The sequence below is a fragment of the Cygnus atratus genome, chromosome 14 (genome assembly GCF_013377495.2).
Source record: "Cygnus atratus isolate AKBS03 ecotype Queensland, Australia chromosome 14, CAtr_DNAZoo_HiC_assembly, whole genome shotgun sequence".
In the NCBI taxonomy this organism is placed as follows: domain Eukaryota; kingdom Metazoa; phylum Chordata; class Aves; order Anseriformes; family Anatidae; genus Cygnus; species Cygnus atratus.
The window spans coordinates 13,637,877-13,653,056 of NC_066375.1; the positions used below are offsets into that span (position 1 = coordinate 13,637,877).

General features: G+C 42.1%; 1 protein-coding gene across 5 annotated transcripts in view; it reads left to right on the top strand.

Moving 5' to 3' along the window:
* The window catches only part of FBXW11 (F-box and WD repeat domain containing 11), a 75,834-nt gene that overhangs the window by 35,170 nt on the left and 25,484 nt on the right, over positions 1-15,180 (top strand). For all 5 annotated transcript variants that reach the window (XM_050713563.1, XM_035562861.2, XM_035562862.2 and 2 more), the window contains 4 exons: positions 1,711-1,773; positions 2,877-3,102; positions 14,372-14,558; positions 15,047-15,137. In XM_050713563.1, the coding sequence (XP_050569520.1) occupies positions 1,723-1,773; positions 2,877-3,102; positions 14,372-14,558; positions 15,047-15,137 (555 nt within the window). In that variant the 5' untranslated portion in view covers positions 1,711-1,722. The remainder of the gene's footprint in view (positions 1-1,710; positions 1,774-2,876; positions 3,103-14,371; positions 14,559-15,046; positions 15,138-15,180) is intronic.

The window sequence follows — 15,180 nt, forward strand, 5'->3', positions numbered from 1 at the left end:
TAGTGTTTCAACACATTCAATTTTAAACGAAGGAAAACATCCAGCATAATCCCCTGGAGTCAGGTTTGCTTCCCAGGATAGGCTCGCTGGTGAGGCGCGCTGGGTCCCGGCAAGCCCTCAGCTGTGCTCCCTCCTGGCACGTCAGCGGTGGTGCTGGGCCCTGTGAGCAGTGGGCATGGGCCTCAGGAGGCCATCGTTTTGAAAACGTGGAAAGCGTGGCTTGCTTTTCCAGTGTTGGTGTCGCGTACACGTCCAGAAGCAACAAAATGCATGTGTCTGTGGAGTAACCAAAGTACCTTTGCTGCCTTTGGCCAGTGTTGGGTTCCCTACCAGCCGTCCCCAGACGTGTATTTGGCACCGCTGTGTGTGTCGGAGCCAGGTGGGCCGCAGTTTTCCCATCACCCAGGGGACATAGTTCTCATAATGAGACTTTGTCTGTGTGACGCATGCTTTCCGTACCTCACTACAAGGCAGAGAAGGGCTCAAGGCAAACCTCAGAAACTGTAGTCAAGCGGTGGAGCAAGGCTTGTCCAAGGAATAATGCTGTTAATTCTTTTCAAGTTTGCTGATTTTGGTGCATTCCTGATAAGAGAGAGAGGAGGAGATGAAGTGACAAATATTTTTTTGATGTGACACAGTGTTGTGAATTGGGAATGTAGTTGTTAAGGAGCCGATCCATTATTGGTGATGAAGAGAGAATCTCTTCTCATTATCAGAGAGAAGGAGATGTGAGATTTACTTCACTGCGTGTTTTACTTGCGTGTGTTGTTCCTCTTTCTGCTGGGACAGCTGATAGAGGGGGAAGGAGGACTGAAAAAAAAAATGCAGGCGATGTTTTATGACATTGGGGTTTTCGTGATAGCCACCTGCCAGTTAGCTGGTGTCTTGTAGCTGTGGCTGGTGGGGAGCTGGACGAGCAGCAGCTGCCCAGGTGGGGGTACCGGGGTGCAAGAAATGGCAGTTGTGTCGACAGCAGAAGTGAGCAGGTGGTAAGAATAAAATACAAGATCTTGCAAAAGTGAAGAGGTGCCTAAAAGAAACACTTGTGTATGAATGTTTCTGGAAATGGTTGCCTCCGTTCTTCTGGAGCAGAAGGGAAGACAAGGAGGGGGAGGAGGAGCGGTGGGGATGTCAGAGAGTGTGGCAATTAAGTGGGGTGAAGGAGGATGGTGGCTGCTGGGGTCCCAGGGCACAACCTGACCCCAGGCTGCAGATACACTCTGTAAGCAATCTTTCCCCGTGCAGTGAGCTAGGTCTGGAAAGAATTCATGCTCTGTTGCATGTAAGCAGCATATAGTGATTTTTTTATTATTATTTTCAGCTAGATGTATGCAATTTTTGCTTTGGCAGAAAATGCTAGTCGATTGCTTTGACATGTTTAATTACTTTGGCCTGAGTAGGATGCAAGTGAATTTATTTCCCACTGAGAAAGGTGTTGAAAGACTGCATGAAAACCTGTCAGAGGAAATTCAAGAGGGGTTGGGGAATTATCTTGACAGTAAATGAATTTGATAAATGTGTCAGTTAAATGGGGACTTCTTTTTTTTTACAATGCGCAGGTTTTGTGGCCAGGAATCTTTGATAATTCCATTCACTGGGAAAATGAATTTTACCTGTTCAATTGATTTGCTTTTTTATAGTGCTTGTACAGCGAGGAATTGCTGTAGTATGAAAAATATAAAATTAAAATAGTTATTCCATTTTTTCTAGAACACGTCAGTAATGGAGGATCAGAATGAAGATGAGTCTCCAAAGAAAAATACCCTATGGCAGGTACGTCTGACTCGTGCATAGGAGGAGAGTTGGCATGTTTTTCCATGTTTCTGCTTTTGAGAAATTTCCAAATGCTTGTCTGCAGATGCATAATCATCCTTATATGTAGTCGACTCTATCATCCTAAAATTAGCTCAGTATTCAAGTGAAGGATGACACCAATGAATAATACTTGAGAAATGACTAGATCTTCTTAGATTTTGTGGTTTGTGCTGACCTTGAAATGAAACACATGATCCTGCTTCAAAGGAGACTTGTGAACATGGCTCAGCCTTTCTGAGCAGGTGACCGTCATTTAAAAGGAAGAGTTCAACACCTTCACATAGCAAGGAGTGAAAAACCCATTTGCTTTGCAATATTTAGGAGAGCTGGTGATCGTTCCCCAGGAGCCCTTTTGGTCTCATGGAGGGGTCAGAAGAGCTTGGCTTCAATGTATGATTCTTTTTACTGATAAAGTAGCAAGTCCTGGGGTGTTCTTCTGTAACGTCCTTATTTGTAGCTCAAGCTCCCAGGATTTTAATTATATTTTATGTGGATGTCCCAAACATTGACATGAGCTGTTTTTCAAAAACAAAACAAGCATTGCTGCTTGACATCATGTAATTCTTGGGATTTGTTTGTGGGCAAACAGTGCAACACCAGTATGGGGGTCTTGACTTTTTTATATTAGAGAAGTGATAGCCAGCTTTTGTATGTATCTGAATGTGTGTTACTGTAACTGCCTGTGTAAATCATCTCTGGAGGCAAACTGCTGCCTGCAGCTGAGGCCAACTGCCATGTGCAGTAGAAACCACTGGTTTAGTCTGGAAAAGTTTGTGCTAAAATGAATTACGTTCCTTGCTGTTAAAATGGTAAGAGGTAAGGGAATTCAATTCTTTCAGCATAGCAAAAAACTAATTATGAGCAAGGGCCTTTTGCTCGGCTTTACGTCTGAAAGATGAGATGTATAAGGCATAGTTCGTACCCTTAACAGTGTTTTAAAGTTCAGTTTTGTTGAGTATCTCTTTGTGTCCTCTCCCATTTTCTTCCTAGAGAGAGTTCTTATAAAGCTGTTCCTATTCTTATTCGTATTTACATACCTGTATTTCTTTTTCTAAAAACAGATAAGTAATGGAACTTCATCTGTGATTGTCTCAAGAAAAAGACCATCGGAAGGAAATTACGAAAAGGAAAAAGACTTGTGTATTAAATATTTTGACCAGTGGTCTGAATCAGATCAAGTTGAATTTGTGGAACACCTTATTTCACGAATGTGTCACTATCAGCATGGACATATTAACTCTTACTTGAAGCCCATGTTACAACGGGACTTCATCACTGCGTTACCAGGTAAATTAACATTCGTTTCACAAGAAGTGCATTTATATATGCACTTTTCTAATACTTGGGGCATTTGCAAACTTTTCTGAATGTCCTCCAGACTTAGATTGTCTCCTCTAAAGGATGTGATGTTTCCTAGTCAAAAGAAGTGCAGGAGGGCAGCTGAAGTCATTCACTTCTGTGATTAATTGAATTGGCCACTGGATGCCAGTGTTGTTCCATGTAAAGGGAGTTTGAGTAGCATATCCTGAAGAACCATTTGTGTTTAAATTGGATCTGAGCTGTTGTAGAATGTGCATGCATGGAAGCTCTGGTCTAGCTTGCTTTCATGTGAACCCCCTAGGTGTGCAAAATACTACACAAGTGGTTTTCATTTGAGAAGTCTTTATATCATCGTAGTTTTGTCCTGAGTTTCCCGAATCTTGAATGAAAAGCTGCCTGCTCAGATAAATGAATCTAGTTTGTCTGATCTTGTTAACAACTCGAGCAAAAACAATTGTGGATTTTTATTGTGTAGTCCTTTCCTTTCTTCAGTTGCTCAGAACCTCTTCTGCCACAGATCTGTGTAAACCTTTATCAATAATTTGAATATGAAATATGTTCTTATGCTTGAAATGTTCATTTCTTCAAGAAATATGGAGCAGTAATAACTAGCAAAGTAGAATCTTCAGCTTTTAATCTCCTGGAAAGGTGTATATTTTCCATTATCTCCTAAAAGGGATTGATTGCTGCATCCCTGGATTTCTACTGATAGGGAAAATAATTCAAAATCACTCTTTGGAAGGTAAATGTGTTGACAGTGTTCTCAGAGTGGGAAGTAAGCATCAAATAAGTGGACAAAATGTTCTGTTTGCCACCAGCAGTAAAATAGCACAGATTCACTCCTGCAGTCAGTGGTCTGTGGGTGTTATCCCAAGAACGCCGGGCCACAGCAGTGAGCAGAGTGGATGGGGTGGTGGTAGAAATGGAAAAGGACTGGAAGCTGGTAATTTGAGCACAGGGACAGGCAAGGTCCCTTCAAAGGCTGGTCCCTTGCGAACTCTGAAGCTTTTTTCTAGCCACTGGTGTGCTTTGGTAGTCTTGTGTGTGGTCTTTTCTGGTGTCTGGTGACAGAATGCTGCAGTGTTGGTTTTTAATATTGTGGTTGTCTTAGCTTGGATGCTGTGGGCTTCTGTCCTCTATAGTGCTGCTATATAAAACAAAAAATGGAGGAGTTCAGCTTTTGTAGGTGGTGATGGGATTTTGGCTTATCTATCAAGTATGATTGAAATGAAGTTCACAGTAGATGAAGGGGTGAAGTAGGGGAACGAGGAATAGAGGTTAGGACAAAGAGCACGTGAGATTCCATGTCACTATTTTATTTTAAAAATAAAAAGCCTTACTGTATGAATGGAGGCTATGAAAGGAAGGAAGCAGCCTTATCCCCCACATCTCTATCTCATGGAAGTTATTTCGTAGAAGACTTAGCTTATCCAGCTGCACGCATAAAAACGTGCTCCTCATTTTGACCGGAGAGATGTCTCCTATAGGTAGGATGGATGCTTCTTCCAGCTTGCTTCTCTCTTAATATTGAATTTTGATTTCTCTAGGGGAATATCTTGAGATGTAACTTAAAATAAAGTGAAATATACCACCATGGTCGCCATGTGCAAGTATGAGCTTCAACTATAATTTTGTTTTGTTTGCCTTTTTTTTACACCTCAGGGTAGATATCGTGGAGTTGTTCAGTTCTTTTGTATTAGATTTGTATTCCTAAGAAATCTTTGGGAGCTTCGTAAGGTGACAGTTATTTTTACTGCATTTATATATATAACAAATACATGTTTGTTTACAACTTTTATTATTTTGAAGATGTAAATACTGGGAACTGTTCTCATTTTCTATAATCAACCTTTTTTTAAGGGTAATGTTTTAAAGCTACTACTTCTCCTAGTCACTGGAAAGTTTTCCTGGCTGTGGGGGTGGTCTGCTGTGCTCTTTTTAAGGTGATGTTACAACCACCCAGTAACTTTTGTTTTAAGCAACAAGCTATTTTGGTAGTTGGTTGCCTTATGTATTAAGTACTGGTCTGTACGTGGAAAGAAATGATACGGAAATTTGGAGGGAAATTTTGTAACAGGTTCAAATGTCTCCTACCTGAGTATCAAAACATAAAAAATTTAAGTTGCTTGGTTACGACATGGATTACAGAAGCCACCTTTCCTGCTTAAACAGACGCCTTTTTCTGAAAAGGTTGAATATAGAACTTCATTAATTGCCCTTTAGCCAGCTGAAATTTAGTCGCATCCATTTTTGGATTAAGACAATGAATATTTTCCATAATATTCAGCAACATATTCAGTGTACACAGCAGCTCATTGCAAAAAGCCGTCTGAACTCAGCTGGACACCTGCTGCAGCTGAGCAATAATTACGAGCCAATTTTGCAGGTTGTGCTTTGCGTAACGTTGAAGAGGTCCTGCTTTAGGAAAGCGAAAAAATATTTATACTAAAACACCTATATAATAAAACTGAGCAGATTTTTATAAGGTGTGTTGGATTCTACTGTACATGTGTGTGCCCCAAGTGGCTTTTATGGTGTCTTCCACTCAGCTGGGACACGTGTACTCAAAGGTAGATCTGGTGTCCGGCAGCAATTCTCTCTTGATTGAAGATGACCTAACCATGGATAACTGGCAAAAAAAAAAAACAAAAGCCCACAAAAACTTCTTAATCTGTTTTCCTGCTCAATTTGTATGCTTTTTCACCTTTTGGCCATGCCTGTGCATGCATTGGGTGGGTACTTCTGGAGAAACAAGTGACTTAATTTTTTCAACTATAAATCTCCTACTGGGCTTAAAGTGAATTTGATTATTGTGATTCTAAACTCAGTTCTTGACTACAGATTCCTGCTTTCTTACAAACAAAGGAATATTTTTGATCTTTGAACCTCTCCTTTTTCCGGGGACAGCTTTTCAGCAGTTCTGAAGGGCAGATGGTTGGGTTTTTTGTTATGTCGTGGAGACAACTTTCTCTTTTCAGAACTTTCCCCCATCAAGTGTTTCATGTTTCATTTTGCTTATGCTTAGCACTACGTATGACACCCTGGAAAAATAACTTTTAAAACTTACTAAATTGCACACAGGAGATCAGAAAGCCCCCAAGATTTCTTCGTGACGCTTGGTGGCTGCTGTTCCTCAAAGTTACACATGGTAGAAAATTCAGTTGCCCAGAATGCCTGATAGGAGCAAAGGTTTCCTAACTTCTGTGCTCCAGTTGCTGAGCAGGGAGCTGCCGTGCATGCAGGCACCAGATTTTCATGTCTGAAATGTGTTTTCAGAGAATAACTACGCACTTCTGTCCTCGGTATTTAAATGCAAGCTCTGCGTTGCTGGTCTCTATTCATTACTTCTTGAGGTGCAGCAGGGCGTGTAAGTTTCGGTGAAAGCTGAAGTAGGGAGACAGATAATTCTTTGCTCAACATCAGGCACAAGGAAAACTGGGTTTGAACATGTTGTGTCTCTGTATAAATTTACCCAAGAACTTAATCTGGTGTGGTTGAAATGAAATCAGTCCCGTGTTAGGCTAGCATCACATCAAACACAAATGAGGTACTACCTTTTAAAAGGTAGCTCCACTTGTCTTAAAGAAATCAAATTCCTGTTTTAAACTGAAATAATTCTTGCATGCTGCTGTCCCCGCTGACTTTTACACCTGTGAGAACGCGAGATAAATGGAAAATGTCTGTGGTATCTGGCTTCCCTTTGCTTCAGTGGAAAAAGTGATAATTCGGGTGCGCTTTTCTGCAAGTCGTGGCACAACGTTTAGTCTGCAGGCTCGCTCCTTACAAGCTGGGCTGTGGTTGGGCTCCTTCCTTTACTACTAATCACAAGCATCAGCCCCTGCAGATACCGTTGATCTGCCTTTATGGGCTCCAGGTCACTCGGAAGTCTGTACTTGCTGATCCTCTGGGTCTGCCACCACTGCTCCCTGCAGCGGGGCATAACGGGCAGTGTAATTGCAAGAATAACTCACGGCCACCGCCGTGCTCTTGAGTCTTTTAATTACATTTAAGATGTTAATCTTAATATTCCTTGCATGGTCTCATCCAAATTGTGCCCTTTCCTTAAACAAATTGACCTTTGGGCACAACCTTGTCACCCATGATTAGGAAAGAGCCCCTCTCATAGGCGTTGTGTGTGTTACAGCTGTCGGAGAACCGCACGTCATGTCAGGCAAGGCAAACCCTGCCAGGGTTCTTCTGAAATGTCTCTAAAATAATAAAAATCTGTGCAGTTGTATGATCTAAGTGACTGCTTAGTATCTGATGTTAGTCAGTTTTATAGAGTTGACATCTCACATTTGGGTTTCATTTTCATACAAAGTGATATTTACACATTGAGCTTTGAAATCCCCGTGGATTTTAATTGTTTTAATTTATTATTGAAATTCAACCAAACCTTCATCTGGTACCTATAATCAACAACAGCTGTAATTTTTCACCATTTTTAATAAAACTGCAAAAGCTCTTGAAGAGGCAGAAGAGTTGGGAGGAATGTTTTCCTTTGTTTGATAAGCGTACCAATAAATGTTGGATGCATTTTACTAATGAAAATTTATAGTTTTAGTACCTGTTTCAGAAATGTTTTTTAAAAGTCAGTGAATATTTAGTTTTAATGTAAAATAGTTATTGTAGCCACTTCAGACTGTAATGTGCCTTAAACTGAAGCCTGCATCTTGTCTGAAGTAATCACAGTAGGCCCGTCGAAGTAGCAGGGCATTGAACCAGTTCCTGCTGTTACTCAGGATAAATATTTCAGTTGATGTGGTTTTGATGTGAGCAATATACATCTGTACATCTTTCCAAGTACTAAAACTTGTAGGAGTGGGCTTGGTGGTGAAGCATTGGTGGGTTTGTGCTCAGTGTGCAACTTTCAAGGCTCTGCGTATTCATAGAGGACAAGACTGCTGTATTTTAACAACATCAGAAAATGCACGTTTCTGACATTTAAAAACCTATTTTAACTCTTAGCAGTGTCATACACAACTGTAAAAATTATGCATCTGTTAATGAAGGGTTTCTACCCAGTAATTTGCTGTTGATCCTTAAAACTCGATGAAATATGGGCTTCATAATGCAGGTTGTGTGTGTTCAAAGTGTACAGTCATGTATTGGTGCGGGTCTGTAGATACGTTATCACTGTTATGAAGCTGTGGTAGCTGCTAGCTTTTAATAAAAACCTCAGTTTAGCTCAATGGAAAATGAGTACTTGGTACTAGGGTTGCACCACACGCAACAGTGCAAAGTTTGGGGTTTGTAAAGTGAGCCCAAACAGACCAAGCGCATGTCGCTTGCTTTTAGGCTCTCCAGACTCAAGGTCTCGCTGTTCCATAAAGAATCCATTTGCCGAGGGGCAGTCAAGCCTGAATCTTCTTGACAGCATTCCTAACCTGTAGGAAACAAAGGTCGTCTTAGGAAAGACGACTTTCCATGTATTTTAGGTTTATTTGGCAACTTACTCTCCTCAGAAACCACATTGCAGCCCTGTCTCTAAATGCTTGGTGTGTTACAGTGAAACATGCTCTATTAAATTGAATGTTGAGGAGGTCTTAGTCCGGTTCTGGGTTCTGCACGTGCGTAAAGTCACCCAGGACATCTGAATGCCCGCTGTCGCAGTGCTCCCTGATGTTGGAAGAGGGGCTTTGGCCCGGCTGTCTGCTGGCACGTGCTGTGCCTCTCTGCCAGCAGGTGGGATTAGTGACTCCGGCACCTCCGCAGAGGTTCACCAGCTCTTCTCCTGTGCTTCATGATGTCTGTGGACAGCAAATAAATGACAGCGTTTGGTCCCTCCAAGAAAGACTCAGTTTTTGGAGAAACTGTTGGTCGTTCACCCTGCTGGGCAGCTTCTCTAGCGTGCCGTCGTAATGACTTATTTTATTGACTGCTAGAAAACTCTGCAACTTAAAGTAGCATGGTAAAAGTCATTTCTCACTACTTGATGAGGATGCTTTTGTCTGCTTAATTTTACTGCATTTCTGGATTTGCAGCTTGGGTGGGTTTGGATCCAAGTTTTTGCAACTGTTTTTTGAAGGACCATTACTGCCCTTCCAAACGCGGCTGTTTGAAGACTGAACAATTGTAAAAGACTTCTGCTTTGTCATCTGTCATTTTTCTTAATCAGCTCTGCACAACTGCATTTAATCTGGAGAAATATTTTTTTGAAAAAATGATGTTTCACAAGGAGAAGAAAACCAAAAGCAATTGAACTTGATAAGCTGATGAATACACACACCGTATTACTCGAGCATCACGTTTATTTTTAAACAGGGAATCACAAAGCAATGGGCTGCAAGCTTGTATTTGCCTCGCACTAAAAGGTGTTAGGGTGGAAAGCGAGCCATGGTGTTTGCTGTCTGCCATCGTGTCTGTGATCCAGACCACCGTGTCTGTGATCCAGATCCTCTTTTGTAGTTTCAGAATAACAATCTAAATCAAATTCTTCTGAAACTGCCTAAATGACGCTAATTCTCACACAGAAGGATTGCAGACGGAAAGCGTGGATTTCTAACAAGGGAATGTGCTCTATGCTGCAGGTGAAACTCTTGAGGTATTTATGATTGATTCTAAAACACTTGCCTGCGATTGAGAAACAAGTGAAACTGCCTTGCTAACTGACGGGCATTTCAGTTCCGCTCCCGAGCAGATCTAGACCTGGTAGGTGTTTTCTGAAAGGTAACCAAGGTATGTTAGAGTAGGAGCCAGGGAAAGCATGCATCTGTCGAGCTCAGAGGATGCTTTGCAGTGCGGCTTTTTTACTGGGTTGGTGACTGGTACCTTTACAGCTCCTCGGAGCTCTTCCCTCTGTTTGGAGGGGTAATTATTTAGCTTGTTGCCAGGAGATGGCAGTAACAGATAAACCTTTATGGTACTGTTACTGCGTATGGACATCACCTGAACATCTTACATTTATCTGTCGTTGTCTCCCTTGGGAATTGTGTCTTTGCATCTGGCGTGTTTGTGATCTTTTCACTTCAGAGATTGGTAGCATGGATGCTTTGTCCCTTAACTTTCTTCTTAAGTATATGGTTGGAAGAAGTCCGGAGGTATGGTTTACTTAAATGTTTTTAGCGAATTACCATTAAATTCCCCAAAGAATGTTCATATGCACGTGTAATTTTTTTTTACTAAGTTATGCCAATCAGTTAAAAGTGCACTTCAGATTACACTTTAGGATTGGAAAAGCATCCAGTAGCTAGGGGTGTGTTTGGCACGGATCCTGCTGTCCCACCTTTGTGATGCCTAGAGATAAATAGCACTGGTTTGACCAAAGTGCGCGTGCTAGGGACAGCCCGTCCCTTGGTGGCTGTCCAGCTAGTGTATTTGGTGAACTTTGCATGGTTTTTATTCATCCACCTGCAATCTTTCAGGTGCCCAAGTAAAGAATTTCATACCTTAAAGGTGCAGGTGATGGAATGTTTGCCTGTCATCAGTGTGTCATGTGCTAATGGCTTTTTTGGACTCCATAGCCGGAGTGTTTTTTTTTTTTTTTCCTCTAACAAAGAGGAATTAAGGTCATCTGAGAAGGCTAGCCTTGTGTGGCTCTGCTCCTCTGCCGTGCTGCAGCTGCTTAGAAATGCCTTTGGTGTGGGAGAGAGAGGACAGCATCCTTGTATCTGGGGCAGCTGGAAGCTGAAAGCCAGTGCTCTCGTCTTTCTCCTGTGCTTTACAGAAACAGTGTTGATGTCGGTGTTAAAATAACTGGATCTGCTGATGTAGCTGTAGCCGACTTCGGTACTTCTAACATCTTCCGAACCTAGCAACCACTCATCTTTAAATTTAATTACGAAGCTTGAAACGTGGTAGCCTGAAACTGGATAAACTGAACTGGATAAGTTCTGTAATTTCTTAGCATTTCTCAGTCTCTCAGTAGCTGATGACTGACTACAGGTCCTTGTGTGAGGAAATCACTGACACATTTAGCCCTGCACCCTGGTACACCAGCTGCGAGGACAGTGAAAGCACCAGCTGGTAGCCTGAGGAGGGAGCTGTACACATGGCTGTTTGTTGTGCACTGGCTGCTGAAAGAAAAATGGTGTGGTGAAATGGGAGCCCTAAACTGTTAATTTACGCACAAACCTCAGCGTCCTGCTCTACTGATAGCTTTTGCTGTTACAGTGCTTAATTGCCGTGTCCTATGCACCGTTAGCTTTGGGACCTGCGATGCTTCACAGAGAAAATTGGCCTCTTCCTTTTCAGAACGTCCTGTGCTGGGTACAGGGAGAGTAAGTAGACAACTGTCGTGGGATTAGAGTTGTACCAGACAGTTGTTGCCTCTGCACAGGCTGATCCTGTGCTCCTGAACATGACAGTTTTGTACTTATGTGTAAAGTAACCGCTGGATAGGCTTCTGTTAAAGCACGCGTGCGCCCTGCTCATCACTCACGCTTGTAACCTTCGGCACTGGGGAGCTGCTTACTAAGCAGGCCTGCTTGTTTTATTTTTATCCAGCCACTTGCACAGTGAATTAGCTCATCTGCATGATAGCCAGTGATTCACGTTGTTAACTCTGGAAAATGACCTTGAGATGAAGTGATTTTATTGCCCTGAAAAACCTTCACAATGTTGTCCCATCACAGTAACTGAAATATATTCCAAGAAAATGGTGTTTAGAGTCTTCAAGTTGACATTTACTGGAAAGACTGGGTTGGGGCAGACTGAAGACCACATTTACAATGTATGTAAGTGCTCCGGTGTTTTCCTCAACCTGCAGGTGGAGGAGGTGGCGCAGCTCACAGCTGCTCCGAGCTGTTCCCCTGTTAGGGGTGGGTTTGCTGCTTCGCCAGTGGCTGGGTTTGGAACGCGCTGGTTGTTTGGACCTTGCTGTATGTCAGTTAGCTGAATCTGTTATTAGGACTGTCACTGAAAAACTTGTACAAACCCAGTGCACTTTGTAGGAGCCTATGTCATTCTTAAAGCCTTTTTGGAGCTGAGTTATCTAGAAGAACCAACCAAGTGCTCTAAAGCCACATGTGCTGGTCTCTTTCTGTTGCTGCTCAGCTTTACAAAGGCTGTGCTTACATGCCGAGTAGTGGAGGACTGTATGAACAGGCTTTGTTAATTCTTTACAAAAGTTAACAGTAGTTTCTTTGATTTTTTTATGAGTATTTGAAGCCTAAAGTAGGGCATCTTGAGGTAGAATGGAAAATTAAAAAGGTCATCTGCTGCTTCAAATACCTTTTTTTTTTTTTTTTTAAGGTTGGCCAACTGGCTTAAGTTGTTTGTGAAAATGAAGTTATTCTCATAGATTTCTGATGAGAGTTCTGTGGAAAGCAAAACTGCAGGTTTCTGGGCAATGTTACAGACCTGTGGTGGTTTCTTGTGGGCCAGTGACACCATAGCTGGGATATGGACAAGAAAAGTTCGCTAGTTTATAATTGGTGCGAATACTTTATGTAAGTGATTTCTATGTATGTGTTTTATTCAACTACAATTAGATTTTTTTTAAATTTAATGCACTCAATGGGGTGGGTAAGGTCTAGCAAAGACCACAAGCAGCTGCATGTAGCGTTCCACTTGTTCTGGGCCTTGACAGATCTGAGGTGGCAGCTTATGGATTCATCATCTTTATTGAGTTGCTTTTTCCTTCCACCAGCTTCAGCTTAAGTCCCTATAGCTTTGTAGCAAGTACCAGGTAACATTTATGAAATGGTACACTTCAGCCTGTTGCCTTACGTGGACCTGGATGGATGGGCGGGACCCCAGTTCTGGTGTAGCTGTACTACTACTGGGGAGCAGAGCACATTTTGTATGTCAATCTATCCCTACCATGGCATAAAAGGGTCCTTGGGGTTGAGAAGCTGCTTCTGGTAGTTGGGATCTTCAGCTTTCATGCCAGTGTTTGCCCAGCTTGCTGGTGCAACTATCGCTACCTGACCAACATCCCTGCATTATGCTGCCTGTGCAATTAAGGCAAGAGAAACCCGCAGGTAGGTGGTGTTTCTGTGCCACCTACGTATGGCCAGAGGGCGTGCATTGGAGCGGCCGTGTTTCAGTTAGGAGTTCAGTTGTGCACGTGGCCGAACTCATTCTTTGACCCAGTGAAGCCTGCATGGTGAAATCTGAAGCAAGCAAGCTTGTACCTCGCTCCTTTGCCCAAGAAGGTGTTGTGCCCCGAGGCTGAGAGAGCAGCGGCTGAAGATTTACAGCTAAGATAATATCTGCCTCTATGGCTATTGTATACACACTGGAAATCTTTGAAGGTACACTGAGTTTATTTTGGACTATACAGAAGCGGAGCCATCACCTGTCATTATTTCAGAGTTCCCTGACTCCTGGTGATGATCCTGAGGTTTCTTAGTGGATTCTTATACTGGAAGCAATCACATTGACTGGACGAAAAATGAATGCTGCATTGAATGTTACCGTGTGACTTACTCCAAGTTGTTTCACAAACAATTATCCTTCTTGGATTTTTCTCTAGCTATAGAGAAGCGTCAGCCAGCTAACGGTGTAAGTCATTCAGTAATAATTTCTCTAAGCATGGAGTCCAGTGGCAGTAAGCCAAGAATCAGAATAACCATTTACAGTTAACGAATTACTGTCTAATTCATTGTCATTGACTTCTCCTTAACCAGGGTACAGGGCGTGGTGTCTGCGGCATACCCAAGATCTGAACAAAATTGAGGAGTGCACTTGTCACGTGTAGATTATAGAAAGAGTTCAAACACAAGGACCCTGTAGTATTTAAAAGTGCAAGAAAATGTCTTTTTTTTTCAGAGTCTGCTAACGCTTCTCCTGGAGATGTCTGCGTTTGCTCCTGTAGAGTCCCATCTTCTGCTGAGCTGAATTATCTAGTGTTATGTGTAAGGGAGTAGAAAATCAATAGTTTACCATGTAGCAGTAGTACAGAGTTAAAGGATCTTGAGGAATATCTGCCGCTTGGACCAGGAAGCCCAACTCATTACATGCTCAAAACAACCAGGATTCTGTGCTCAAGGCAGCCGAATGCTTGCTGCTGCGGTGCTGTGCTGTGCTGCTGGTTTGTGCTCGTTCTTCTTCAGTGAAGATGGGACCAATCCAGTAAGCAGACTGTACCAGGAAAGGACTAAAGAGTTGGATATTTTGGTGTACCTGTTGGGATTGATTCATACCTGGTGCTTCTGTGTATGGTAATTTAATAACCGTGTTGCTCCAGTGCCTGAAATAAAGCTGTGTTAGCTTTCTCTGAATGTACTGCAAAACTTGTTTAGTAGTTTACTGTGAAGTGATTGACGTTTTGATTGCCTTTATTTCTTTGTAGAGCAAGGCTTAGATCACATAGCAGAAAACATCCTTTCCTATCTTGATGCCAGATCACTCTGTGCAGCAGAGCTGGTATGTAAGGAATGGCAGAGAGTCATCTCTGAGGGAATGCTATGGAAAAAATTGATTGAAAGAATGGTACGCACAGATCCGCTATGGAAGGGACTGTCAGAAAGAAGGGGTTGGTAAGTACCTGGACAATAACTGAATTCACCTTTTACAGTGTTCTCCTTGACGAATTTACCTAATCATGAGCTCCGCCAAAAAGTAAGTTTATAGTAATCGAGTATCTCTGCAGTCCTTATCCTTTACAAGTTTCTGAAGATACGAGGTGTTTTGCTTTAGAAACCTGTTTTTTCTGTGCTCTCTAGTGGTGTGCCTAAGAAAATGCAAGGCATGGAGTAAGGAGCTAAGCAAGAGGAGGACACCCTACTGGCTTAAAAGCCTTACAAAGCAGAGAACCCTAATTCGGGAAACCCTAAGGAAAACACCTGTTTCTTTTCACATACAGCTGTCAAATTGTAAAGTCACAGGGGCTGTAATTTCAATACTAAAAATTATTACAAATATTCTGTGAGAATGTGTCATAAGTTTTTGTTACGTGCAGATTTTGAATTCCTTTACAGTTTGGCTTCTTTGTGGTAAATTGAAAAATGTTTCTGGTTCTTTCTAGGGATCAGTACCTGTTTAAAAACAGACCAACAGATGGCCCCCCAAATTCATTTTACAGGTCCTTATACCCAAAGATAATACAGGATATAGAGGTATGTTTTCTGATACGTAATATCTGCAGCAGAAGTAATGTTC